General features: G+C 43.5%; 1 protein-coding gene and 1 long non-coding RNA gene across 9 annotated transcripts in view; one reads left to right on the top strand and one right to left on the bottom strand.

Annotated features, from left to right (window-relative positions):
- The window catches only part of EZH2 (enhancer of zeste 2 polycomb repressive complex 2 subunit), a 62,061-nt gene extending 36,118 nt beyond the window's left edge, over positions 1-25,943 (top strand). For 2 of the 8 annotated variants that reach the window (XM_069541030.1, XM_060021058.1), the window contains exons 4-20: positions 460-576; positions 3,499-3,619; positions 4,551-4,691; positions 5,616-5,718; positions 6,263-6,441; positions 15,057-15,148; positions 16,558-16,798; positions 17,372-17,541; positions 18,056-18,150; positions 19,074-19,114; positions 19,525-19,650; positions 20,424-20,602; positions 22,600-22,695; positions 23,272-23,353; positions 24,245-24,325; positions 24,451-24,535; positions 25,506-25,943. In XM_069541030.1, coding sequence (XP_069397131.1) covers positions 460-576; positions 3,499-3,619; positions 4,551-4,691; positions 5,616-5,718; positions 6,263-6,441; positions 15,057-15,148; positions 16,558-16,798; positions 17,372-17,541; positions 18,056-18,150; positions 19,074-19,114; positions 19,525-19,650; positions 20,424-20,602; positions 22,600-22,695; positions 23,272-23,353; positions 24,245-24,325; positions 24,451-24,535; positions 25,506-25,566 — 2,010 coding nt within the window. In that variant the 3' untranslated portion in view covers positions 25,567-25,943. The remainder of the gene's footprint in view (positions 1-459; positions 577-3,498; positions 3,620-4,550; positions 4,692-5,615; positions 5,719-6,262; positions 6,442-15,056; positions 15,149-16,557; positions 16,799-17,371; positions 17,542-18,055; positions 18,151-19,073; positions 19,115-19,524; positions 19,651-20,423; positions 20,603-22,599; positions 22,696-23,271; positions 23,354-24,244; positions 24,326-24,450; positions 24,536-25,505) is intronic. The other 6 variants (XM_069541031.1, XM_069541029.1, XM_069541034.1 and 3 more) reach the window with 4 other exon arrangements.
- Positions 21,197-25,466, bottom strand: LOC132431272 (uncharacterized). Its single transcript, XR_009520693.1, has 3 exons — positions 25,445-25,466; positions 23,701-23,938; positions 21,197-22,900 (listed from the first exon to the last, which is right to left on the bottom strand). It is a non-coding gene; the product is annotated as an uncharacterized lncRNA (long non-coding RNA).
- Positions 25,944-27,808: the final 1,865 nt, after the last annotated feature.

The following is a 27,808-nucleotide window of genomic DNA, read 5'->3' as shown; positions in this document are numbered from 1 at the left end:
TTTTAAAAAGAGAAGGTAAAGGTAAGAAAGGTTAACCTTACAAGTTTCTATATTCTTATTAAGATTTAAGTGGCGTATTTGGTATATATATATATATATATATATTATTCCATGTGGATGAGATGTAAATGAAATTAAGCAGTGAGGTAGAAAATTTATAGTGAAAGCAAGGAGCAGTTAATCTGAGGCCAGCCTAATTAGAATATTTGATTCTTATTGATACTGGTAAGTATGGAAAGGGTTGGAAGGTTTTGAAAATTTGCAAAATCTGAAGCTTTTTCTATTGCTAAGTAAAAGAGAGGAGAGAATCCTTTCTGGTTTTTATGAACTTACCGTCTCAGTAAAGAAATTTCTTTTTCAAAATGCTGTAAGTAGGCAGCATCTCTTTATAATATGATGCCTACAGCTTCAGGTTGTCCTTTTATTCTTACGAGTCAATTTTATTTTTTTCTGTTCTAGTGTTCGGTGACCAGTGACTTGGATTTTCCAACACAAGTCATCCCGTTAAAGACTCTGAATGCAGTTGCTTCAGTACCCATAATGTATTCTTGGTCTCCTCTACAGCAGAATTTCATGGTATGTAAATAGTGTGTCTTCTTATTTGCTAATCACTTCTTTTAAATAAAAAAGCATAGATAATTTTCTTGTCAAGGTGAGTTAAGATAGTATAAGTAAAAATAGCTATCGAAATGGGAGTACTTAGAGTAATTTTTTAAACCAATTAATATATGTATTTTTAAGCCTTTTCGGTGTTGATGTTGCTCTTTTCTTAGTCCTTTCTAGTTAAAATATTCTCCAAAGGAAAAGTATTAAGCAAAAGCCATACCTGGGATTAAAAATATATTTGAAAGATGAAGCTTCTAGTTCTTATCCTTGAAGATGTTAGTCAGTATCCTGTAATCTCAGTCTGACTTTGAGGTTTTGTTAATTGAGAACGTATTACTTAAAACAATTTTAGGCAGCATGTTATTAAATGATAATGTACACTATGAAATATTCTCAGGGCAAGGTTAAGCACTTTTCCACAGATAACACTGGCACAATAGCTTTTGTAATGAAATGCCAGTATTTAATTCTTTATAGAAGTAGGATGAAGGAGGATGGAACAAAAGAGAAATTTGAGTATGCATTCTTGACTTGTGTTGTTAAATTAAAAATACATAGTTTTATTACTTAGTTGGTATATAAAATAATAGGGCTATTTCAGTGTTGATGGAAGTCCTTGGTGAGCCTACTTTACAGAATTACCTGCTAGATTTTTAAATAAATAGATGTTTCTAATGGCTTCAGTAACTTTGCTCTTAAAAATTTTGCAGTGGAGGCTTAAAGGCAAACTTCAGATTCTCTTTTGCCATTGTGTATTTTTGTGCATTTAAGGCTTTATTCAGAAACATTTTGTTTGAGAATCATGTTGCAGGAGCTTCTGGGAGGGTTCATATTTTCACAGACTGTAATTCTGAAAGCATATAGTGTTTAAAGTCAATAAATTTTACTTCTTTTTTTTTTAAACCATTTAAAAAATTGAAGTATAGTCAGTTTATACTGTTGTGTTAGTTTCAGGCATACAGCAAAGTGATTGTTTCAGATTCTTTTCCATTATAGGTTATTACAAGATATTGACTATAGTTCCTTGTGCTATACAGTAGGTCCTTGTTTATTTTGTATATAGTAATGTGTATATGTTAACCCCAAACTCCTAATTTATCTCCCCCTCCAAAGGTGTCAATAAACATTATGAGTCATCATCCATGGGTTTTGCTGGTGACGAAAGCTAGGTCAGGCAAGCTGTCTTTATTATGGCTGGGATATATTTTGAGGTGCAAAGGTTATATGGCTATAATTGGGAAGACAAAATAGCCAATTGTCATTTAATTTTGGCTTGTGTCCAAAATAATTAACTCTCCCAGTTTAAATGGGATTAGTGCAGGTGAGGTGTGATGGCAGCTAGACTCATTAGTTGTATATAAGCTTGACCCTGAACAGAACAATAAATACATTAACATCTAAATTTTCCTTTCATACCCCATATGCACTTTTTCTCCCAGTTTCCCTTTTCCTTGTTTGTCGAAGGTACCATTATCTTTAAGAACTCTGCAGTTATCCTAAATTTGTTATGTAGGAATAATTTGAAAATCTTCCCTTTTCTTCCTGTTTCCTGCCTGCTCCTACGTGACAGTTCCGTGTGTGTGTCACGGCCTTTTGCCGGCGTATTCCTCCCTGTCGATCATGGGCCAGCCTAAGGCACCTCACGCTTGACATTTGATCTTAGCCAAAAGGCCGAGAAGCGGTAGGCACCTCACACTTGACATAGTTGCCATGTCCTCCCATCAGTCTTAGCCAGTCCATTCTGTTTATCAGAATTATCTTTCTGAAATTCTGTTTTTAACCAATACCTTGTTCAGAGGCCCCTTAAGACTTAGACCTATCCTTGTTTTAGTCTCCATATTTAGATATGGACTTCAGAAACTTCATGTCTTTTTTTTTTTTTTTTTTTTTTTTTTTTGCGGTACGCGGCCTCTCACTGTTGTGGCCTCTCCCATTGCGGAGCACAGGCTCCAGTCGTACAGGCTCAGTGGCCATGGCTCACGGGCCTAGCCGCTCTGCAGCATGTGGGATCTTCCCGGACTGGGTCACGAACCCGTGTCCCCTGCATCGGCAGGCGGACTCCCAACCACTGTGCCACCAGGGAAGCCCTTACATTAGTTTTTATTTCCTTTTCCTTTTTGGGGGGTATGGTTATTTATGGGTTCTTTTTTTGTGGAATATCCTTTTTTTAATAAATTTATTTATTTTGTCTTTGCATTGGGTCTTCATTGCTGCGTGCGGGCTTTCTCTAGTTGGGGCGAGCGGGGGCTACTCTTCGTTGCAGTTCGTGGGCTTCTCATCACGGTGGCTTCTCTTGTTGCGGAGCGTGGGCTATAGGCGCGTGGGCTTCAGTAGTTGCAGTACTCAGGCTCAGTAGTTGTGGTGCATGGGCTAAATTGCTCCGCGGCATGTGGGATCTTCCTGGACCAGGGCTCGAACCCGTGGCCCCTACATTCACAGGCAGATTCTTAACCACTGCACCACCAGGGAAGCCCTCGCTGGTTTTGATAAACCATATTTCATCGATCCTAAGAAAACTTTGAAACGTCTGAAATAGGCATGTCTTAAAATTGATGATGAGTCGTAATTTGCAGCATTTTTTCCTTTCTTAGAGGTACATAAAATAACGGTAAGTTTTAATGATTGATGACATATTAGATTAGGTAATACAGTATTTTTTCTTAAATTATTTCCCTGTAAACAGTTTGTTTTCTCAGATATGCTTATTGATATGAAGGGTTTTTTACTTCTTTGTGGCTTTTAGAATTTGATGTCTATTATTTTAGATCTGGAGAACTGGGTACAGACATCTACTTATGAAAAAATATTGTTGTATTTCAGTTATGTTACATTTACTCTTAAAAAATTTGATACTCAGGATAAGCCTGCTTTTTAAGTATTTTTTACTTTCAGGTGGAAGATGAAACTGTTTTACATAACATTCCTTACATGGGGGATGAAGTTTTAGACCAGGACGGGACTTTCATTGAAGAACTAATAAAAAATTATGATGGAAAAGTACACGGGGATAGAGGTGAGTCATGTGTTTATTCTCTTGGAAACGCAGCCAGAGAATTGATATTTTATTACTTTTTTAAAACAGTAGTTGTGGCTCGCAGTCTCCAGAGCACAGGCTCAGTAGTTGTGGCTCACGGGCTCTAGAGTGCACGCTCAGTTGTTGTGGTGCACGGGCTTATATGCTCCGTGGCATGTGGGACCCTCCCGGACCAGGGCTCAAACCTGTGTCCCCTGTGTTGGCAGGCGGATCCTTAACCACTGAGCCACCAAGGAAGCCCCATTTTTTTTTTTTAGATTCCATATATATGTGTTAGCACCCTATTTTTAAATTGAAGGATCATGCTTGCCAGTTGAAAATAATTCATAGCTGGTCATAACAAACTCTGATGTCAATAACATGTAAATTAAATAGAATTGTTTGAGTGTATGTAGATTTTAAGATTCTTTAGCAATAAAATCAGTGAGGAATAGGGCTTCTGCTTATGTGACATGGGCTCCAAAAGGCCCTATGTTCAAAAATACCTTCCCCACTAGGCAACCACAGGACCTGAAATCCTGTCATTAGAATCACAGCTTTGGTGATTTAACAGGAGACCCTGTTAAAGTTCCTGGCAGGAGGGTAACGTGTAACATCCTCACATGTTCCTGTCAGGAGTGGACAGCAAGGTCTGGCAGATGCATTGTTTGGAAGGAGGCGAAGGCCATAGTTAGTCTCTAGAGAATTAGGCTGTGGTCGCAGGCACTGGAAACTTGTGAAAATGACAGGTGTTGAGGATAAGTACTACTTCTGACTTTGCCTCAGGCCAGTCCTGAAAATGATCTTTCCTCACTGCATTTTAATAATAGTGTTATGGTACTGACTGATAGGCTCCAGCTGTTTCTTACAAAGTAACAAAAGCATAGGTGAACTTTTGTGTATTTCTGATATTTGACTTGATGAATTTCAGAATGTGGGTTTATAAATGATGAAATTTTTGTGGAGTTGGTGAATGCTCTTGGTCAATACAATGACGATGATGATGATGATGATGGAGATGATCCTGATGAAAGAGAAGAAAAACAGAAAGATCTAGAGGAGAACCGAGAAGGTACGTCTGTCTGTTACATTTGCGTGTAGCCATTACAGCAATTTTCAAAAACAATAGAGTATAGGTAAATCTTCCTTCCTTCTTTTTTCTTTTGTTAAATATCATATCAGTGGTAGTATAATCAAAATTAGAATATTATTTATAACATTTCATCCTGCACTTTATTTCCCTTGGCTAGCAAAATAACGTTTTGTTTTTGGTTTCCCTGGGCAGTCATCATAATCATTATATAACATATATATAGCATACTGGTCATTGACTATGAACAAGTTGTGTGCTCTTCACTTTATATGCGTATAGACATTTAATTCTCATAATATTCCACGAGGTGGCTTTTATCATCAGATCCACCTCATAGTTGAGGAGATGGGTTTAGTGAGGTGAAGTAACTTAAGATCACGGTATTGGGAGGAAACAGAACCCAGAAAATGCTGTGTTCGGAACCAGCTCTAACTGACCCCAGAGCATACGTTTTAACCGCTACACTAATTACGGTTTGCCAGAAAATTAGAGGGTCCCAACTTAGAGCTTGGCAGTTGGTGACGACCGGACAAAGCTCGTTATTAAGACAGCATAGAAGAATATGGGGGAAAATTGCAGTTTCAAAGAAGCGTACAGTTTTTTATAACAGGCGCCTTAGTGATCACCTGGCTCCTCATTTTACAGCCAAGGTGGGTCAGTGGCCAGACAGGGCCGCGGCGTCAGTTAGGGGCTGAGCCTCCCGGCGCACTTGCAGCTTCCCACGCTTGAGCTTGAGTTTCGTCTGGCCCACCAGCCTCCCAGGTCCTTGTGAGATTTGTCGGAAGGAAGTGAAACAGAGCTGGCAATTTCCTGGGAAGGCAGCTTCGTTAGGCACGAGGGAAATGAAAGACTGGCAAGCTTGTTCACTTTCATTCTTTTTTCCTTTCACATTTCCCTGTTTAGATAAAGAAAGTCGCCCACCTCGGAAATTTCCTTCTGATAAAATTTTTGAAGCTATTTCCTCAATGTTTCCAGATAAGGGCACAGCAGAAGAGCTAAAGGAAAAGTAAGATTTGTTCTTTGGCCATGGTTTTGCCTCGTATGGTCTTTAACTCACCATTTTGGTTCTTTAGAAATGGAACTAATGTAGCCAGTGAGCTCCCCACTTCGTGTGTTCCCAACATCTGCAGGATACTTGAACTAATACGTGTATGTATCTGGTACCCTGTACTCCATTTATGGTAGATGGGATAAATTTGCGCGCGTGCGTGCAGACACGCCCACGTACACACACAATTTACAGGAATGCGTGTAAGAGGAAATCTCTCGGGATGCCTGTAGAAATTTTAGTGCAGCTGATGTTTCATTTTAATGAATATAGTAACATTTTTCATGACAGATCTGAATCACATTAGTGAATTCGTTTCTTGATATACCATGCATAATATTTAATTGGCTCTTCATTTAAATATTGTTGTAGGCTAAACTTCTTTGTGTGTTTTAGGCAAGATAAACATCAAAAATAATACACAGAAATCTTGTAGAAAATTTATTTTCAAAGATGTAATTCTTGTTTCACCTTTACTTCCATTTTTCTTGGTTAATGTTAGGTACAAAGAACTCACTGAGCAGCAGCTCCCAGGTGCACTTCCCCCTGAGTGTACCCCCAACATAGATGGACCAAACGCCAAGTCTGTTCAGAGGGAGCAGAGCTTGCACTCATTTCATACGCTTTTCTGTAGGCGATGTTTTAAATATGACTGCTTCCTACATCGTAAGTGCAGTTATTGTACGTTTACATTTTCTATCTTTGTTGTGGAATTATGTGTTAAAGCAACTTGGGAAGTGTCATTGATTACCACTAGAATTTGTCATTTAATCTTGCAGTTACGACTGAAAAATATGTTAGCATCATAGTATTGTTATTTTCTAATTTGCTGCTTAAGGGTTGCTCTGAAGTCTTTTGCACATGTTAAGCTGACACTGCTCTGTCTCCCACTAACTTGGAATACAGATCAGTGATTTTTCCATAAATGCTAACCGAACAATTGTTTTATAATAAAACTTACTGTGACCTAGCTGATGGCCCAGAGCAACATTGCCAATACTGATGAATAACTTGGTGAATAAGAAATTGGCTAAAAAGGTGTTTCTATATATTCTTGTCTGTTTAGTGCCAAATCTGGTTTTTTTGGGGGGGGAGGGGCATCCTCTGAATATGTTGCTTTTAAAAACACCTGCATTTGAATACAGGTAAAGCATAACATGTTCTTAATGAGATTTACGTATGGTACATAGGATATTACTTTCTTTTTCTGACATTGCTGGGGAATGAAGTTTCTTAGTAAAATTTCCAGGTACCTGGAACTTAATTAAGTACGATTTAGAAAGTACCAGCTACTTTTGAGGCACGTTTTTTGAAAATATATTTCATACCTCCTGGTTCCTAAGCAGAGTTTACTTAATGTAGGTTAGCTTTTTCCACATTAGAGTTTTGTGTGACCATCTGTGGCATAACACCTTTGTCTCTGTGCTAAATGGGTTCATGTTGCTTTGCCCTTTTGGAGTTCCTGTGCCCACCTTTTACAATTTTTTCCCTCATTTTCCAGTGGTACCTCTTAATGTTAATTAGCTGCCTAAGCAGCTATATCTTGCCTTATTTTGAGTTTTTGCTCTATCTACTTAATGTTTGCTGCAGCACATAATTTGTTACGTGATGTGTATCTAGGTCTGGAAATGGTCATTTGTGTGTTTGTGTGTATGTGTGTGTGAAGTATTAGTGGTTTAGTTATCTTAATTTAGAAAAACTTGAAGTAGACTTCCTGAATTACCATTGTATCTCCTTGCAGCTGTTGTCCGTGCTCCTAAATTGATGACTTGGTAGTTGTAATAATCCGTAGAAGCCAGCCATACTCCAGCCATTGTAGGCTTACTGACTTGGGCTTGGCAGCATTGTCGTTACACAGGCCTTGAAGTAGTTGTTTTGAATTGCATTTAATTCCCCTTTACACACGATCATTTTATAACATAATGTCCAGTTCTTAAGAATACTGTAAATTGCATTCAGATATCACTATAGCAAAAAAGTTGGTGGGAGCTCTTTCATTGGAGTCAATGCAGTGGTCCCTCCAATTTGTTGTTTATAGATGTAGCATTTGATGGACCTTTTTTGTACAGATGAGCCAAGGCAGGAGGGTACTACTTTTAAACATTATTACAAGAGTTATTTTATTGTGCTATTCCAATCTGAGTAATTTGGATGAACCTGGAACCTGCTCATCGTCTCATTATTCATGCTGGGGAGAGGAGGAGAAAAGTGTTGTGCTTAATGAAGCTGGTTCTCTGGGACTGACCGGTGGGCTGCTCACTGCAGTGCGTCGGAGACGCGGGTCCAGCCCTGCTGTGCCCACCCTTCCCCCTTGTTCCACTAGAGCCAGGCTCTTCATAGTGTAACCCTAACACATTCTACAGGCATTTAATTGCTTTACACTGACTTGGACAAAATATCACACACTATATATTTTTCTTAGGTAAAAGAAGTCATTAAATACATTATTAAACATACCTGTTAAATATAGCATTTTGTGCTTTTTGTTCTTTGTCTAATGGGAATAATACAAACTGTCATGAGGATTAAATTTATTATTTACTATGTGCAAAATACTTAAAATAGCACTTGGCGTGTGTTTAGCTATTGTTCTTTTTAAAATAAATCATCATTCACATGACTTACATTTCCAAAAAGCATTAAAAGGCATCCAGCGAAATCCCCCACCCCTCCTGTCCGCATCCTCACTCCCCTGTAGGTAAACCACTTCTGCTGTTAGTTGTTCTGTGTCTTTCTGTAGTTTCTTCTGGCAAATACAAATACATTCCTCTCTTTTCCCAACCACCCTATTCAAATAGTGCCATACTCTCCAGGTCTTTTCCCTGTTGGACTTAACATTGTAGATATTATTCCTGTCTGGACAGCTGCATAGTCTTCTGCTGTACTGAGCCCGTCCCCCGAAGGTCAACATTTATGGTAATGGTGCCGCAGTGAATAACCTTGTGTGGTGGACCTGTAGGTCCTTTCCCACAAGTGCAGGTTAACCCGGTCCACTCTGTGTAGGCAGTGCCAAACTACCTGCCATACGGGGCTCTGCCAATTTAAAGAACTACCAGCAAAGTAAGAGTGCCTGTTTCCCAGAGCCCAGCCAATAGAGTGTGTTAAAAAACAAACTTTGATTTTATTGATTGAATTAGTAAAATGCTTTTTAGCGTAATTTAATTTGCATTTTTCTTCCTGTATGATTAAGAGATTTGTATTTTCTCTGAACTATTTTTATCCTTTTGGCTTTGTTGGTCTTTTTGATATCTTGAAGCTCTTTATATAGTCAGGAAATTTTTTGAGATGAGTTGCAGTGGGTTTTTTTTTCCAGTTTGTTGTTTGGTAAAAATCCCATAGCAAAGTTAAAAAAAAAAAAAACCTTTAAGGTAGTTGAATTTATCAGTTGGCTTTCCCTACTACTCCAAGGTTTTAAAGGACGTCTCACTTTTTTTCTAGTATGTTTTAGGCTTTTGGTGCTATTTTCTTTTTTGGGGGAATAACATCTAACTCTTTGATCCGTTTGGAATTTATTCTGTTAGAATTTTGGATCCAACTCGTTCTCTGCATCTCCAGGGCTACTGTTTCCACACCATCTTTTTTTTTTTTTTTTTCTCCAGTACGCGGGCCTCTCACTGTTTTGGCCTCTCCCGCTGCGGAGCACAGGCTCCGGACGCGCAGGCTCAGCGGCCATGGCTCACGGGCCCAGCCGCTTTGCGGCACGTGGGATCTTCCCGGACCGGGGCATGAACTCGTGTCCCCTGCATCGGCAGGCGGACTCTCAGCCACTGCGCCACCAGGGAAGCCCCTTAACATCTTTATTGGAGTATAATTGCTTTACAATGGTGTGTTAGTTTCTGCTTTATAACAAAGTGAATCAGTTATACATATACATATGTTCCCATATCTCTTCCCTCCACACCATCTATTGACAAGTCCCTCTGGGGCTGCCCTGAGCCGCTGCCTTCATCACTGTCACCACAGGTGCTGGGGTCTGTTTCTGGTCTTTGGGTTCCGTTCCTTGAGTCTGTCCAAGGGGCTTTATTCAGAGATCTCCTGGCCATTCTTGTTTTTCTATATAAATTTTAGAACCAGTTTGTCTAATTAAAAAGTCTAGAGGCTTCCCTGGTGGCGCAGTGGTTGAGAGTCCGCCTGCCGATGCAGGGGACACAGGTTCGTTCCCCGGTCCGGGAGGATCCCACATGCCGCGGAGCGGCTGGGCCCGTGAGCCATGGTCGCTGAGCCTGCGCGTCCGGAACCTGTGCTCCGCAACGGGAGGCCATAGCAGTGAGAGGCCCGCGTACTGAAAAAAAAAAAAAATTCTAGGTGGTATGTTTATTGGAATCTCATTAAATTTATAAATTATCTAAGGGGAAATTGACAATTTAAAATAAGGGTATGTCTTAATTATGGGATAAGTCTCCTTTTGTCCTTTAAAATAAGCTTTCTGATTTTCTCCCCGTAGCTCTTGTATTTACATTCTTTGGTAAGATGATTTCTAGGCATTAAATGTGTTGGGCTTTTCCCCTTGTATCATATATGTTTGATACCCTGCTACTTTACTGAGCTGTCCTTGTTTGTGATAGTTTCTGCATAGATTCTTTTGAGTTTTCCAGCTGTAATTATCTACAGTTATGAATGGTTTTGCTTTCTTTCCAATCTTTGTAACTTTAACTACTTTCTCCTGTCTAACTGTATCTTCAGTGCATGTTAAATAATAGTGGTGCTAGGAGATACATTTCCTACTGCTCCTCGATCAGTTTTGGGAAATTACCCGTTTCATTCCGATTTTGAAATTTATTTGTATAATTTGATCTGCATGTTCTAATAATTCTTTCAATTTCTTTTATTTCTTTGATTGTTCTTCCGTGTTTGATTCTTTTTTCTTGAAGAGATTAAGAAGTGGTTTATATATTTTATTTAGAAAATCTGTTTTGTATATTTTTCCCTCAGAGAATCAGCTACTGTATTAGTTTTTACTGTTTTTCTTTTAGTGAATCTGATGTTTGTGTCATTTTCATTCTTTCCTCTTTTTTTGGATGTATGTATTTTAACACAGTGAGTTGTCTCTAGAGCGCTGTTTCAACTTCTTTTAGGTTCCGATATTTGGTATTATTACTATTTTTTTTTTAAAGGAATTTGAGGGAATGTTTTGTATTTCCTTTAACTCATTGTTGAATGGAGACTTTTTTTTTTTTCCTGCGGTACGCGGGCCTCTCACTGTTGTGGCCTCTCCCGTTGCGGAGCACAGGCTCCGGACGCTCAGGCTCAGCGGCCGTGGCTCACGGGCCTAGCCGCTCTGCGGCATGTGGGATCTTCCTGGACTGGGGTACGAACCCGTGTCCCCTGCATCGGCAGGCAGACTCTCAACTACTGCGCCACCAGGGAAGCCCAAAGGGAGACTTTTTAAAACTTCATTGTGAAGAGGCCTTTTTTGGATGTTAACTGTTTTTATTATTTCTGTGCTGGCAGCCTCACTGATGTTGGGCCTTACTTGTTATTTAGATGTTAGGGGTGTCTGCCACTTTTATCTCTAAGGGAAATGTTCTTTTTTAAAAATAATTAATTTATTTATTTTTGGCTGCGTTGGGTCTTCGTTGCTGCACGCAGGCTTTCTCTAGCTGCGGCGAGCAGGGGCTACTCTTCCTTGTGGTGCGCGGGATTCTCATTGCTGTGGCTTCTCTTGTTGTGGAGCTCGGGCTCTAGACGCGTGGGCTTCAGTAGTTGTGGTACAGGCTCAGTAGTTGTGGCACAGGCTCAGTAGTTGTGGCACGTGGCCTCAGTAGATGTGGCATGTGGGCTCAGTAGTTGTGGCTCGCGGGCTCCAGAGCACAGGCTCAGTAGTTGTGGCGCATGGGCTTAGTTGCTCCACGGCATGTGGGATCTTCCCAGACCAGGGCTCAAACCTGTGTCTCCTGCATTGGCAGGCGGATTCTCAACCACTGCCCCACCAAGGAAGTCCCGGAAGATATTCTGATGGCAGGGGATTGGCAGTTCATCTGGGCCAGAAGCTTGGTATCTGATCATGGATCTTTTCTATTAGAGGGACTTTAATCTCCAATACAGGCCTAGAGCGTAGCTAGAATTGTATATTACAATTTATAAGTCTTTTACCTTTGCTTGAAAACCTTTAGATAAGATATTGCACCAAGATTCTTTTAAGTTGCTTTTGAAATTAAAGAAAAAAAAAGCCTTTAATATCCATGTTCTTTTCTTTTTGTGAAACTTTTAAGTATCTTGCTTTAATTTTCCATCTGATAATTTTCCTGATCAGGGAATTTTATATAATCTTCTCTCCAACCTGCCCATATTATACTTAGTTTGAAATACATTTTAATAATGTATTGCAAATACTAGTATTTTAAGATGTCTATTTGAAAAGATTATTTTCAGTTTTCTGGAAGTCTAAAATAGTCAAGACTCTTAGAGGAAAACATAGGCAGAACACTCTATGACATAAATCACAGCAAGATCCTTTTTGACCCACCTCCTAGAGAAATGGAAATAAAAACAAAAATAAACGAATGGGACCTAATGAAAGTTAAAAGCTTTTGCACAGTAAAGGAAACCACAAACAAGACCAAAAGACAGCCCTCAGAATGGGAGAAAATATTTGCAAATGAAGCAACTGACAAAGGATTAATCTCCAAAATTTAAAAGCAGCTCATGCAGCTCAATATCAAAAAATCAAACAACCCAATCCAAAAATGGGCTGAAGACTTAAATAGACATTTCTCCAAAGAAGATATACAGATTTGCCAACAAACACATGAAAGAATGCTCAACATCATTAATCATTAAGAGAAATGCAAATCAAAACTACAATGAGATACCATCTCACGCCGGTCAGAATGGCCGTCATCAAAAAATCTACAAACAATAAATGCTGGAGAGGGTGTGGAGAAAAGGAAACCCTCCTGCACTGTTGGTGGGAATGTAAATTGATACAGCCACTATGGAGAACAGTATGGAGGTGCCTTAAAAAACTAAAAATGGAACTACCATATGACTCAGCAATCCCACTACTGGGTACATGGCCTGAGAAAACCATAATTCAAAAAGTCATGTACCACAATGTTCATTGCAGCTCTATTTACAATAGCCAGGACATGGAAGCAACCTATGTGTCCATCAACAGATGAATGGATAAAGAAGATGTGGCACATATATACAATGGAATATTACGCATAAAAAGAAACAAAATTGAGTTATTTGTAGTGAGGTGGATGGACCTAGAGTCTGTCATACAGAGTGAAGTAAGTCAGAAGGAGAAAAACAAATACCGTATGCTAACACATATATATGGAATCTAAGAAAAACAAAAGTCACGAAGAACCTAGGGGCAAGACGGGAATAAAGACTCAGACCTACTAGAGAATGGACTTGAGGATATGGGGAGGGGGAAGGGTAAGCTGGGACAAAGTGAGAGAGTGGCATGGACATTATACACTACCAAATACAAAATAGATAGCTAGTGGGAAGCAGCCGCATAGCACAGGGAGATCAGCTTGGTGCTTTGTGACCACCTGGAGGGGTGGGATAGGGAGGGTGGGAGGGAGGGAGACACAAGAGGGAAGAGATATGGGGACATCTGTATAACTGATTCACTTTGTTATAAAGCAGAAACTGACACACCATTGTAAAGCAATTATAGTCCAGTAAAGATGTTAAAAAAATAGTCAGGACATTTCTAGAAGAGGGAATTCTTTATATACTTAGTTTTCCTAAAGAATTGAAGTTGGAAATTTTGCTGAAGGAAATGTGGTTGTAAGAATAGTTCTCTTTCTTTAGCTAAATGCAATGTGAGATGAAGAATGGTACTTTAAAAATTTTTAAAGTACTTTTATTATTAGCATGCTAACTTTTCCTTTATGGCCTGAATTTGTTCTTACCTTGGAGACTGTATAATTGTGGCTTATGATGCTGATACTGTTACCTAGTCCTGACTTAGCGGCTTCTTCTGTCTCATCACCAGCAGAGGCTGCTGTCCTCATTTGTGTACGTGTGTGTGTACAGATACATGTGTGTCTTCTTCAGTGAATTGGGGCAAAACTATCAGTCTCTCACTATAGTATGTACTAGAGGAGACATCCAGACTAAACACAGGTTTCACCTAAAGCGTGTCAGTCAGGATGTGCCTCTGGCTCAGGACGATTTTGTTTTTGGATGGATGTAATTCCTTCTGCTTATGTGACCTTAATCTTCTAGTGCTCACTCTGTATTTTGGGGTCTTCACCTGTGCAAAATGTAATTCAGTGCTAAATAAGTCATATGGTATCAAGCTCTTGTTCTGGGAAAAACCAACTCACATACTTGAAACAGTCTGAGCCTTGAATTTCTATTTTAAAAACATAACTTTTTTTCCTTCCCTCATCACTGTCTTCATTTCCCATTTAAGTTCTATGGATAGAAGTATGGCTTTTTTTTTTTTTCTTTTTGCGGTACGCGGGCCTCTCACTGTTGTGGCCTCTCCCGTTGCGAAGCACAGGCTCCGGACGCGCAGGCTCAGCGGCCATGGCTCATTTTTTAAATGATTTATTTCATGAATCTGTCACTTGTTTTCATCCAGATTAATTTTCATCTTGTGTAATTCTGGATAGGGCATTTCTAGTATTTGCCTTTATGCGCTGTAAGCAGAGCCTCCCCAAGTTGTCTGAAGTTCTCGCTGCTGCGCTTTCATACTTGTTAGTATACCAGTGTGCTGGACTTTGAATTTTTCTGTTATATTATTATATTATTTGGGAATCTTAAGTTTCAAACACTTTTATCTTTCTAAAACCTGTTTTATCTGACCATTGTATTTTCCTGCAGAAAGGGTGCTGACTGTGCAGGCTCCCGCTGGGTTCTTGAATTGTGTGTGATTCAAAGAAATTGACTTGTAGTATTCCGAGGCTGTCCTCATTATCTTTTAAAACTGGTTTTTAACAATTGGTGTCCCATTCTTCTCCCCCATTTGACAAGCTGATTGCTGACCTTTCTTTGGAAATCGATAAATTGTAGATGTCAGAATTCTTTTGTAAAAAGAGGAAATCTGATTTCTGTGTAGAGGATACATCAGTTGTTTCTATGGAGACATTCAAGACCCAAATAAATGTTTATAATTAGCGCTCAGGTGTTCTGGGGGAGACCTGAGGAGAATACATTGTGGAAATTCAATAAGAGCTTGAAGGAAAGTTCTGTAATGTAAACATTATTAGCAAAAGTGTAATGTAGTAATTGACTTTCTCCTTTGGAACTGGAGACATGAAAAAGTAATGTTATGTTTATGTGTAAAAGTAATGTTAGTTATGTTTGGATATTTTATGTTTATTTTGCAGCTTTTCATGCGACACCCAACACTTACAAGCGGAAGAACACTGAGACGGCTCTGGACAACAAGCCTTGCGGCCCCCAGTGTTACCAGCACTTGGTAAGCATGCACAGCGGGGCTCCAGAGGGAATTGGAGAAGTCTTAATTTTGAACTTCGGTGAGGTCTGTAAAGTCAGCGGTAACCTCACTGTTCCCATACTTTGATTGGCCATATGATAGCAGAGGTTTCTCAGTCACATTTCTTGGTAGTACTGCACGTTCTAGTCTTTTGTTATCTCGCGTTATTCTTTATCTCTGTTAGTCTTTTCAGCAGCATATGGAGGTCTTTAGGATCCAGGCCTCCTGTACCTCCACAGAGCTTACGAGAATGGGAAGCACAGAGGACCCTTTTAAACCCCAGAAGTGCAGTAGTTCCCGGGCCTTGCTCAGAGCCATAGCCCTTCTTTGAGTTGTAGACCCACTGTAGTTGAGCTATATTATATATAGGCCCCGGAGAGGTTTTGTATGTTTATTTATTTTTTTTTAATGATGGAGAAAAGGTAAGGGTTTAGGAAAATATGAGGTAGAAAAGTTGTTTTTTACGGGTACTATCTTATTTTTACCATTTCCCCTCTTTGAACCAAGCCACTCCTACCTAGGAACTAAATGGGTATATATTGCCTGTTGGATTTTGGACAGAAGATTCATTGAATGGCACCTGCAGAAGGTATCCTATTTTTAAGCAATTTGGTTTTTGTAGAATGAAGTATAAAACTGTTGGCTGCTCTCAGACTTCTCCCTTCTATTGCCACTAAAAATGGAATTCTTGAGCACTGTTTTATATATAATATTCCTGACAAGGCAGAATTTTATTTGGCTCATCTAAAATGTGTCTGTGGTGTCTCTATAGTCCACGCCCTTCCCGTTGTTGTATACTTTCCGAGACTGGATTATTACACCTGGTAACGCAGAATGTAACCCTCACCGCCTTGTTCGTCGAGTTCCTTTCATGTCTTCCTGGGTTGTGCATCCCTCACAGGGAAAAAATAAATGGGATGTTTTACTTGTAAGGCAGAAAGTGAAAGAGTGGAGTATGTGTACATGTTTTGTTTTCTTCTTGTATACTTTAAATATTACCTTAGAAGGGGACATGTTGGCTTAAGAAACCCTGAAATAGGAAAGTGTGACTTTAGATGCACATTAGATGTGTGCTTCCTCTTAAAATTCACTTTTAAATAGACTGTTACCTAAAGTATATTTCTATTTAACTCATAATCAGTTAATATAGAGCCGTCTTGCCTGATTTTGTGCTGCTCTGGCACTGTACGGAAGCCATATTTATCTTTCGCAAATCTTCAAACCCTCAAAAGCAGATAGAAAACAGTTGTATGTAGATGTGCGACTGTCTGTGAAAGCCGGATACTGTGATACATTTGACTAACGTGCTAACGCCATCCTTTTCTTTTTCTCCTCTGCCAAAATGAGCTGCAGAACTTTACCCTGATGTCTGCACTTTTCCTCCTTCGTAGGAGGGCGCGAAGGAGTTTGCTGCCGCCCTCACTGCCGAGCGGATAAAGACGCCCCCGAAGCGCCCAGGCGGCCGCAGGAGAGGGCGGCTCCCCAACAACAGCAGCAGGCCCGGCACCCCCACCACCAACGTGCTCGAGTCGAAGGACACGGACAGTGACAGGGAGGCGGGGACCGAGACTGGAGGGGAGGGCAACGACAAGGAAGAGGAGGAGAAGAAGGACGAGACCTCCAGTTCCTCAGGTGAGACGCGTCTGGTAACGGGGTCTTCCTGCCGCTCGGAGGGCTCATGTTGTCGAGGTTTGGGTCGTGTAAGGTGTTAGTTACTTTCCTCGGTTGGTTAGTTACAGACACGGTGAGAAACCCAGCAGCACAGCTGTGTGGCTGTGACTCTTACTGCTCTCTTCTGGCCCACACCCAGCCCTCGCCTGTGCTGTTGATCTGTCTGGGTTACTTGCAAGTTGACCATCCGGTTTATTTTCACTCTGTGGGTCACTTTCCTTTTTCCAGCTTTCACAGGGGCATGATGGAATTCTCATCATTCAGTTGAATCCTCCTGACGCCCTGTGGGTAGTGTTGGTTAGGAGAGAGAATTAGAACCACTGACTAGTATGTTATGGAGTGTCTTCTCAGCCCTAGGATTACACCATAAGTAACAGGAGGGTAACCCCATTTGCTCTCATTTTAGAAGGCTGAGTTAAAGGGAGCCTGCTCTCATGGTTTCCATGGGGGAAAAGCCTACTGATACTTCCTTCCCTTTCCCTTTCCTTCCTCCCATTGCTATTTCTTGACCATTGCTTAACTTTGGTTTCGTAGAAGCGAATTCTCGGTGTCAAACACCAATAAAGATGAAGCCCAACGCCGAGCCCCCCGAGAACGTGGAGTGGAGTGGCGCTGAGGCCTCCATGTTCAGGGTCCTCATCGGCACGTACTACGACAATTTCTGTGCCATCGCCAGGTTGATTGGGACCAAAACATGTCGACAGGTAAGCGTGCCTGATAAAAATACTGTCAGCTTCAAATGGAGAGATACGTGGTCACTGTCCAAACATACGAACACTCGTGGTTATCAAACTGCTGTTCCTCTGAAAAGAAGTATAAAAATTTTTTTTTTCACTGAGAGGATACTGAAAGGAAATTACTCATTCAACTTTAGATGTTTTAGGTTAGCTGGCAATGGGTTCTATCTTATTATTATTCATTCATTTATTTGTTTTTTGGCCATGCTGCATGGCACATGGCATCTTAGTTCCCCAAAGAGGGATCGAACCTGTGTCCCTTGCAGTGTAAGTGCAGAGTCCTAACCACTGGACAGCCAGGGAATCCTGGCGATGGGTTTTAAAAACCAGGAACGATTTAGATTTAGCCTCATGACTCTCAGTAAGAGTGTAATCGCAGCAGCGTCCCAGGACAGACAAAGAGTTTCTGGTGGGAATGAGCAGGAGACTGGTTTGCTTAAAGAGACGATCCTCACGGCCCTGTGGCCTTGCCTCTTGTCAGGTGTATGAGTTTCGAGTCAAAGAATCCAGTGTCATAGCGCCAGCCCCCGCCGAGGACGTTGACACCCCTCCCAGGAAGAAGAAGAGGAAACACCGGTGAGTCTGCGGCGTGATGCGGAGGCCGCTGCGGGCCTGGCGCTCGTGAGGGCAGTGGTGGCTCCACTCCGTTGATTAGGAAGGAAGCTTAAGTGGCCTCAGAAATAGGCCTGTGGGGTCTTGTTTCCATGGGCATTGCTGGCATTTTTCTGTAAGAACACAGTGGCTGTCAGGAGATTTGGTGTGTTGAGTCATAAAAATTTTATGATTACTATGCTACATTTTGGTCACGAAGAATTATTGAGTAGCTTCTGCAGTGAAGGCTGCATAAACCCTTACTTGGCATTCGTGTGTGGATCTCGGGAGGCTGTGAGCTCTGGGCCGGTTTTCACTCTAGGAGCCTGAGTTTTCCACGCCCACCCTGCCGTCGGCCTGGGTGAGCGAGTGACGGGGGCAGTGAAGGTGTCAGGCCGACTCGGATGTGTGGAGGCTGGATGGACTACTTGCTGTAACCACCACCCGGTCCTTTTTTTCTTTTTAGAGAGAAACATAGTTGGGTGTTGGGTAAGGGAACATCTACATTATGCTTCAGAAACTGTCTACAGCTTAATTCAGGCTTCAGTAGACGCCTAGGCATTTTTTGCTTGGATTCTCTCTGACCATATAGCTCAGTTGAAATGATGCAAGAGCCCAGAAATGAGAGCAGGTGTGCTGTGGCAGAATCATCCACACTAGGATAAACCTGCCCCCGGGGGCTGGGCTGGCTCTCTGAGGCCACAGCCCTTAAGCTGTTCCCACGTTGCTCCACACCTGCGCCAGGTGTGAGCTGGGTGGCGTGTGACTCCTTTTTCATGGTCACTTGGATTAAGAGCCCCGCTGCATTCATGGCCCAGGTTGACGCATTTAAGTTGCGATTGTTGACATGTGGCTGACTGTGCGCCCCAGGTCACGAGGGTGATGTTTTCTTCCTTTGTGTTTTGCAGGTTGTGGGCTGCGCACTGCAGAAAGATACAGCTGAAGAAGGGTCGGCACCTTTCCGTTCAGCTTCATTAGTAACTCGGTCTACTTCTCGTGTCTTAGAATAGTAATTGGATTAGAGTTTGGGATATTCTAATATAACCGACTTTGGTGCACTGAAGTTTAATGCACAGAAGTGCATTAAATGGAGGCTGTCTGTTGATTAATTTCCAGTCGGTTAGAGGAGAACGACTCTGGGAACCTGACTGAGGTGTGTGTGACAGTGCCCCAGGGTTCCCGAGCTCTTGGCGGGTGGGGCTAATTTCTGCTGACCTGTTGTAAACAGTGTGTGTGACGTTGCGGACACGGAAAGACAACCCGCTAAGCTCGGAGGGCCACGGGGAGAGCATGTGCTTGTCGGGCGTGTGCTCCCCTTGCTGCTCTCTGGACTGACGTGGTGCTGTTGTCTCTGTGCAGACGGCTCCTCCAACCATGTTTACAACTACCAGCCCTGTGACCACCCGCGGCAGCCTTGCGACAGCTCGTGCCCTTGTGTGATAGCCCAGAATTTTTGTGAAAAGTTTTGTCAATGTAGTTCAGAGTGTAAGTATGTTGTCTTGATGTGATTACGTGAGAATTCAATAGGCTGTTGGCCAGCAATTTAAAACTGTAACCTCAGTCGGCACAAGGACACGGCAGCTCCTGCGTGCTCTTCCCTTTGGGAAATTCACTTATGCCACGAGCATGCATGGCGCCCAGGAGTGGCGCTGGGCCTGTATCCAGCCAGCCTCCTGGCTGACACGGGTATGTGGGCAGGTTTAGGCGAATGTGGGTTAAAGGAGCTTTTATTTTTTCCCCCTTGATCATTTAACTTAAATCATAGTAGAGCTGACACAGAATGGAAGGGGACTCTAGAAATAGCTACCCAAATACTTTTTGGACACCAGAAACTGTTAAGAGTTAGGTGGGTTTAGTCTTCAGAATACAGGAATGTGTAGCATCAGGGTAGCGACTGTAATGATTTAATGAAACTGCACTGAAGCCTGGATACCAAGGAAGTACCTAGAACTCTGACTATCAGAATGGTTGAGATCCGTGGATATTATGTAGTCCAAATCCTTCCTTCACACCTGCTTTATAAATCAAAGAACTGTACGTACACATGCCATCTAACAGACAAAAAAGGGGAGACAGGAACTCAGTGATCTCTTTCAGCATGGACAGCTTTAACTTTCCTGTTACTTCCCTTTCCTCATGTGTACGATGGGATAATACAGTTGTTGTGAGGCCTCCGTGCATTAATCAGGGCCTTAGCGCCAGACTTGAGCTGCACCATTAGGCAAGGTTTTCGTCTGACGAAGAACATCTCTCTGAAGGTCAGAACCGCTTTCCGGGATGCCGCTGCAAAGCCCAGTGCAACACCAAGCAGTGCCCGTGCTACCTGGCTGTCCGAGAGTGTGACCCCGACCTCTGTCTTACTTGTGGAGCCGCTGACCACTGGGACAGTAAAAACGTGTCCTGCAAGAACTGTAGCATTCAGCGGGGCTCTAAGAAGGTAGGGCGTGATCGTTGTTGGTGGGCTTCCGAGAGATGTCAAAGTCAGGATAGTCTTAGACCATTTAGCTGGGGCAAAAAAGTGATTATTGAATGGTACAGCTGGTAAAAGGAAAATGGTTGATTTTTCTGTAGAATAGTTTGCTATAGGATGAACCAGTCAACTCTGAGAAGCAGCTGTTAATGGTATCGGATTTGAATAAGAGGTATTTTTCTAGTTGTTTAATAGATGATTCGATTTTCTTTTTTAAGTTTAGTTAATAGAACAAGTGGTTTATCTAGTCTCCTTAGAGCAAATCAGTGGTGTTCCTGTCAGAACAGAGAGACCCATTCTTATCAAATAGTATTCTGGGTTCCTTTTTGCACAGAGTAAAAGGTGGGACTTCCCACAGTAGTTTCTGTAATAACCTTGAAAATAACACAGGCAGGAATTACATAACTGAAGCCTGGGCATTGCATGGACTTGACTTGTTGCAACCAGGGAGTTTATTGCTGACCAAAAGAAACTTAGTTTTTAGGGTACTATCAGTATCTTGGCTTTTTAGGGTAGCTGATAGATTTCTTCAGTTAATCATTTTTATAATAATAGCTGACATTTATTATTTAATACAGAGCAGGCCCTGGTCTAAGCACTTTGTGTATTAACTCATTAGTCTTCCTAACTCCCTGAGTTAGGAATAATCATTAAACCCAACGTTCTGAGACTTGTCAGGAAAGGAGCAGGAACTCAGCCAGGCGTTCCGGCCCCGGTCCCTGTGCCGTGAGTGACCACCCCGTGTGCACGCAGCACGCTCTTCTCTTAGGGTCTTGAACTAGTGTGTAATGTAACTGAGATCGCAGTACTGTCAGTCCTGCTCTACTGGAAGTTCTGTTTATGGCAGTGGCTTTATATTTTTGGCTGTGGCGTTTGCTATCAGGCGTTCAGACGGTTTTACTCTAGGTCCTCACGTCACAGTGATGCTGGCGTGGTTTCCCGGGGACACCCATTCAGCCCTGAGAACTCCCATTTCTCCCTCAATCCTGTACTTTCCCACTGTATGATGAAAACCCCTCCTTCAGTTCAGAAAGTGGATAATCCTAATGGCGACATGTCTTTCTACACATCTTTTATCTCCTAAAACAGAAAACTGTGTAGATACTTTGTACCAACGGGGTTTCATTTGCTTAACAGTATTTCGCTGGTCAGGAAGGTACTTGGTTAATTCTTCCCCGACAGGGAGTGTAGGCTGAGTCAGAACAAGCACAGATCGGTAACCTGGGGACCCGGGGGTCTTTTTTGAGGCCACGAGGATACTTGGAATGAAAGCATAATGATGAGCCACGATGAAAGGTCAGGGACTCATTCCCAAACAGACTCTAACGGTAGAAGCCACAGCACTGATCAGCCATCTTGGCATCCGCTAAGAACAGAATGCTGGCCCACGGGATCGTGCTGCCCCTCGTGGTGGTTTTTCATGCTGTCGTGAGGAAGGGCTGTGGAAGGATGCGCCCAAGAGAAAAGCGCCCTGGAAGGAAGGGCAGCGCTTCGGGAGGAATAAAAGCTGGTGAAGAGCCAGGAGAGGGCCCCACGGGGGCTGGGACTGGACCCGGAGGAGGTGGTGATAGAGGCCGCCTTGGGGAGGTGCGGGGGGCACGGACAGGGGGGGAGCAAGGGGTCCCTGTGTGACAGGCACGTTGCACGTGAAGTCCAGGAAGTCAAGGGCGGAAGGACGGACAGGGAAGCAAATGGTGCAGCGTGTCAGGATGCCTCGTGCAAGGACCGCAGTCGGAGGGACCCGCACCAGCATAGGTGACGTCGTATTTCTGAGAGAGAGGATACTCAGGCTCTGTACTTGATTTACAAAAACCAAAACGTTCTTGCAGTTTGCCAAGCCCTTCGGTAACGCGGGGGAGCTGACCCCTTCCCCCGCCCGTGGCTGAATTACCCTGGGTCATCCCATGTCTGGTTTGTCCACTTCGCTCTCCTCTGATCATATGACTGTGCTTATTGTTCTCTAGCATTTATTGCTGGCACCGTCTGATGTGGCGGGCTGGGGGATTTTCATCAAAGATCCTGTACAGAAGAACGAATTCATCTCGGAATACTGCGGAGAGGTAAGGCACAGCCGTCCAGTTGCAGACAGAGGGATGCTCGCGGGCGTCATCTGTACTCACTTTGCTTGGGACTGATTTTCATTGGGCAAGTCTGTTGGGTTTGATGAGAAGTGAATTTAAAATGCCTTTTCAGCTTGGGCTTGTGGGTTTGGTTTGTTTGGAAGTTAAGCTACACGGCTTCAGTCCTTGTCACAGCTTTTATCACCTGGGGACAAGGGGGAGAACAAGAGCTTTAAAATGAGGAGTCTGTCCTACTTAATCCACAGCCAAGTTGATAAGGACCTAAGTCAGGAAAAACCCTGGGGCTGGCTTCATTGTGCGATTAACCCACCCGGTTTGTATTTTGTACTGAGTAAAAAGACTTTTGTTCATCACTTTGTCCAAGCATAGTTACTTTAAATGTGGAAGGATTCAATATTTCTAAGTTAGAGTCCTCAAAATATCACTGTTTTTGACAAAGAGAGAAACTGGCCACAGTGACCCCTCAAGGTCCCAACTGTTCCTGATGAGCTGGTGTGTGTTCGCCTACCAGGCTCACCTGTTGCAAAATAACCTCCCCCATGTCCTTCCTTTTAGATTATTTCTCAAGATGAAGCAGACAGAAGAGGGAAAGTATATGATAAATACATGTGCAGCTTTCTCTTCAACTTGAACAATGGTATGTTGATGAATTAGAGTGCATTTGGTTCCCGGGTTGCACGGGCCCTTCTGGTGGCTTGAGTATCAGAAACGACATTAGGGGCCCCCAGTGTCTGCAGTGTTGGAAGGAGCCCCAGCCTGGGCTAAGGAATGGGCTGTTTGCTGGGAAGCCAGCCAGGTTGGATGAGTGTAACTTGGGGGTGGAGGTGGAGGCTCCCTGAGCCGTAGGGGGTTCTGTGTGCAGGGAGAGATCGCTGCCCTGGCCCCGGGCCGTTCCTTGGCTTCACTGCCTGGCTCTCCTCTCGTGCCCCTCTTGCCACAGGTACCAGCTGGCTGGGCCCACCTCCTCCAGTTAGTGCCTCTGACCTGGGAAGGGTGTGGAGCAAGGCCTCGTGAAGCATCTCCACAACGCTCCTGGGGGTCCTCAGAGGACAGCGAGGGTAGAGGGCGCTGCGTGTGCAGATGCTGATCCTGGGTGGAAAACTTCTGGTGTAGTCGGGTCACTGCTGGGAGTGTGCACGTCACACCCAAGCTATTCAGGGGGCCTCTCAGCTGAAGCAGGTAGAGTGGGTTCTTTCATGAATGTGCTCCATAATGAAGAAAACTAATATAATTTAAAATGTGAAGGGAAGAATTTAGTTAGATTTTATTTTTTGCCATGCTTTGGTCAGTAACAGGTGTTTACAGCTGATATAACTGTCTGGAATCACTGATTAATTTTTACCTAGAGAACATTTTCTTCCAAATGTCATTTCATACTAGGTGAAGTTGGTTGAATGATTTGCTTTTGAAGGCGAACCCTGAAGAAGCATAACCAGTTGTATTTCCAGAATCGTAATAACTTTGTGTTTACTGCTCTGTATAGCTGAAATTGTTTATGGGATTGTGCTTATTTTTTCTCTTTCTTTAGATTTTGTGGTGGATGCAACCCGCAAGGGTAACAAAATTCGTTTTGCAAATCACTCAGTAAATCCAAACTGCTATGCAAAAGGTAGGTGTCCCCGGAGGTGGAGCTGCCGCAGGTTGGCCTGAGTGGTTCTGGGTTGACACTTGTTACGTGAACGGTCAGCACCTCTCCTGGCCCGACTTCACTGACCCCGGCATCTCTCTCTGCAGTGATGATGGTTAACGGCGATCACAGGATAGGGATTTTTGCTAAGAGAGCCATCCAGACTGGTGAAGAGCTGTTTTTTGATTACAGGTTGGTAACAGTACATTTCTAGAGTCATCAAGGGCTTTTCCTCTCTGGTCCAGCTCCAGGCTGGAGCTTCTGTCGTTAGAGTAACAGAGTTCTGGTCGTTATTTGTCGTGGGCAGTGGTGGGAGTTTGGTAACGTAGTTTTCCATTATACAAGTAATGCTTTAATATAAGTCAAAAAAAATGTGGACAGCTGCATTTTACCTTTGGGGTCCTTTCTGCGGGAGAAGGCACGCCGGCCAGCAGCCTCTGCTGTCAAGCTCTGGGGGATAAACTGACAAGTTCTATAATTTTTATTTAAATGCACTCAGATGTCTGTCTAGTTAAACGAATCCTGTGGCTGAATGTACATCCCATCCAGAAGCTGTTTCTTGAGTGCTGAGTTGTCGTAAAGTAGGGCCCGTGTGTAGCCACTTTCAATGGCAAAATTAGTGGGAGGTTACGAAGCCGTAGCCCCCCCAGCTCTGAGTGAGGGGCAGCTGGTAGACCTTCCTTTGGGTGCACTGTAGGTTCCAGCCGGCAGTGGAGGTCGCAGGTGCCTCTTCTGGCCTCTGTCCTGTTCTTTCTTCAAGGCGGGGGCGGGGTGTGACCAGCTCTGGCTGCTTTGACTAAGGGCCCAAGTCAGGGCTCTGCCGCGTCGCAGTTACTTTGCCTTCCCCGTGTTAGGCCTAATCACCGCGCTGCGGGCCTGCCTTCGCTGGAGGTTGGTTTCAGGGGCACAGGGCTGGCTGGGGAGAGAACTGGGGAAGGGTTGTACTACCAGTTCCATCCACTTTGCAACTGGAATTGGCCCAATGATGCAGCTGTGTAACAGGATGCGTGTGTGCTTTTCCTTGTGGACGTGTGAGTGCAACACACTCAACAAAGCGGACTTGGTTGTGTTGGATCTCACCCCGGGCTGGAGGGCACTCACCCCTTTTTCTTGCTGTTTGTTTCAGATAGTACTCACCCCTTTTTCTTGCTGTTTGTTTCAGATACAGCCAGGCTGACGCCCTCAAGTACGTGGGCATCGAAAGAGAAATGGAAATCCCTTGACGTCTGCTACCTCCCCCCTTCTCCTCTTGGAACAGCTGCCTTAGCTTCAGGAACCTCGAGTACTGTGGGCGATTTAGAAAAAGAAAATGCAGTTTGAAATTCTGAATTTGCTAAAAGTACTGTAAGAATAATTTATAGTAATGAGTTTAAAAATCAACTTTTTATTGCCTTCTCACCAGCTGCAAAGTGTTTTGTACCAGTGAATTTTTGCAATAATGCAGTGTGGTACATTTTTCAACTTTGAATAAAGAATACTTGAACTTCTCCTCGTCGTTGTCATCTGTCACACAGCTTCCTCAGCTGATTGATTTTAGAAAAAGACGACTGAGTCTAATGGGAAAAACATTTAACTCCTTCCGTTTTCCAGTAGCCATCCTACTGAAATCTTGGTTTCACTAATACTGCCTATTTATTAGGCAAGTTAATACCAAATATAACAAATATATGCCTACATATAAACCTACTACCACTAATACACGTCACAATTTAATAAGGGACTCACTGCTGGCATCGGAGACCAGTGCGGGGCACGTCCCCGGCTGCCGAGAGGCCTGCAGCTACGCACCCTCTAAGCCTCGTTCTCCATGTGAAACAACAGACAATCGGAGGAAGCGACTTCTGAGAACCGATCTAGCTCTAAATCCCACAAGTCTAGAAGATACAGCCCTTCAGATACGACGGGGATATGTAGCCAGACTAGGTTCATACCTCCTTGAAGAAGTAATAAGAACACCCTCTTTCTTACGTCCCAAGGAGGTGGCGCTGCTCCTCGGGCCAGGCGGCGGTGGCACAGTGACGCCGTCGTGGTGGGAGAGCCCAGACGGCTGTCGTCAGCCCGGGTGTGTAGCTGCCTCTACTAGAGTTTGGTAAATTTTCACTGATTTATAACATGGTAATGGTTAACGGGAAGCTCCGTCAGAACTCACCTGCCTCTGCAGTTGCACAAACGCTGAGGAGACTGGTTCCCACTGCATCCACGCACAAGCCACAGCCACCTGAGTCCTGGCACACAGTTCATGGGCCCCTTGGCTTTGGCACCGAAGAGAAGAGACCCAGCCTTGGGGGCTAGTCTCGTGTGTCATCCGTGTCTTCTCCGCCACCCTGCTGGGATGTCCTGTCCCCACGCCCCACCCAGGAAGCGGGACCTGCACTCGGCCGCCTGTCACTGACCTGTTCACGGAGGGTCACCCCACGTTTGCCTGATCACCGCATCCAGCCCTTGGCACTCAGCCCCAGCGGAGCCCGTCTGTTCCCTGCTGCACGTGGGCCTGTTCGGGACGCCCCAGGGATGACTCGCCCCCAACAGCAGCTACTGACAGAGCTCATTCCAGCCACAACTTTTCTACTGTGTGTAGCTCCCAACCTGTCCCCAGACGCCAACACCGGGAGGTGGGTCCTTGAGCTCAGGTAGGTTCTGCTCGTTTAGTACACCAGAGGCCCAAATGCAGCAGAAAGACAGCAGTTGTACCGATGGACGGCAGTCCTTGCGAGCACCAGCTGGTGTGTATTCTCGGTGCACAGCAGGCTTTGTACCCTGATTTGCAATATACCTCCAGTAACCTACCCACTGACCTCGTGGACACGGAGATTCTGACCAGAAACACTGTTGACACGCAGCCACGGCTACATCCCATGTGATCAAGAGCGTCCTTCGGTCCAGGCAGCTTTAGATCTTCCTTTATCTGTAATGGGGGGAAAAAACCACAGAGCCTGACACAACGTATTCAAATACCCAGGTAACAGAGAAGATTGGCAAAAGCTAAGTTTAAGTACATGCTTTTCTCCCTTCCCCTTGCTCCCCTCACCGAGGTGGTAATTGACTTTGTATGTGGGTAAGCCTGGTGGTTAGTTCCCTACCAGGGAAAACAGACGCCTAAGTAGGATGAGATGAGTGTAACGAGTTACCACAAGATACGGATACGTTTCAAATAGTTTCCATGGTTTAGGGATGCCACCCATTGTTCATTGAGGATAAAGAACCCGACAACAGGCTGCCCAGCTGGCCGGTGTCTGTAGTCCTGAAGCTTTTCCCCTGATGGTCATGAGGGCCCACACGTCTGACCGCAGTCCTGATGTCCAAATACAGGCAGCACCTCAGCCTCAGAGTAAACTGCCCCAAGCAAATCTGAAGGCACCATGACAACACCGTTCCGTGTGTCAAAATTCTCTTCAATATTTTGTAATTTATAAAAAATTTATAATTACCTAGAAACTGCTTCCTCTTTTTTTATTTTTTGGCTGT

The sequence above is a fragment of the Delphinus delphis genome, chromosome 9 (genome assembly GCF_949987515.2).
Source record: "Delphinus delphis chromosome 9, mDelDel1.2, whole genome shotgun sequence".
In the NCBI taxonomy this organism is placed as follows: Eukaryota; Metazoa; Chordata; class Mammalia; order Artiodactyla; family Delphinidae; genus Delphinus; species Delphinus delphis.
This window is presented reverse-complemented; position numbering and strand designations above follow the sequence as displayed.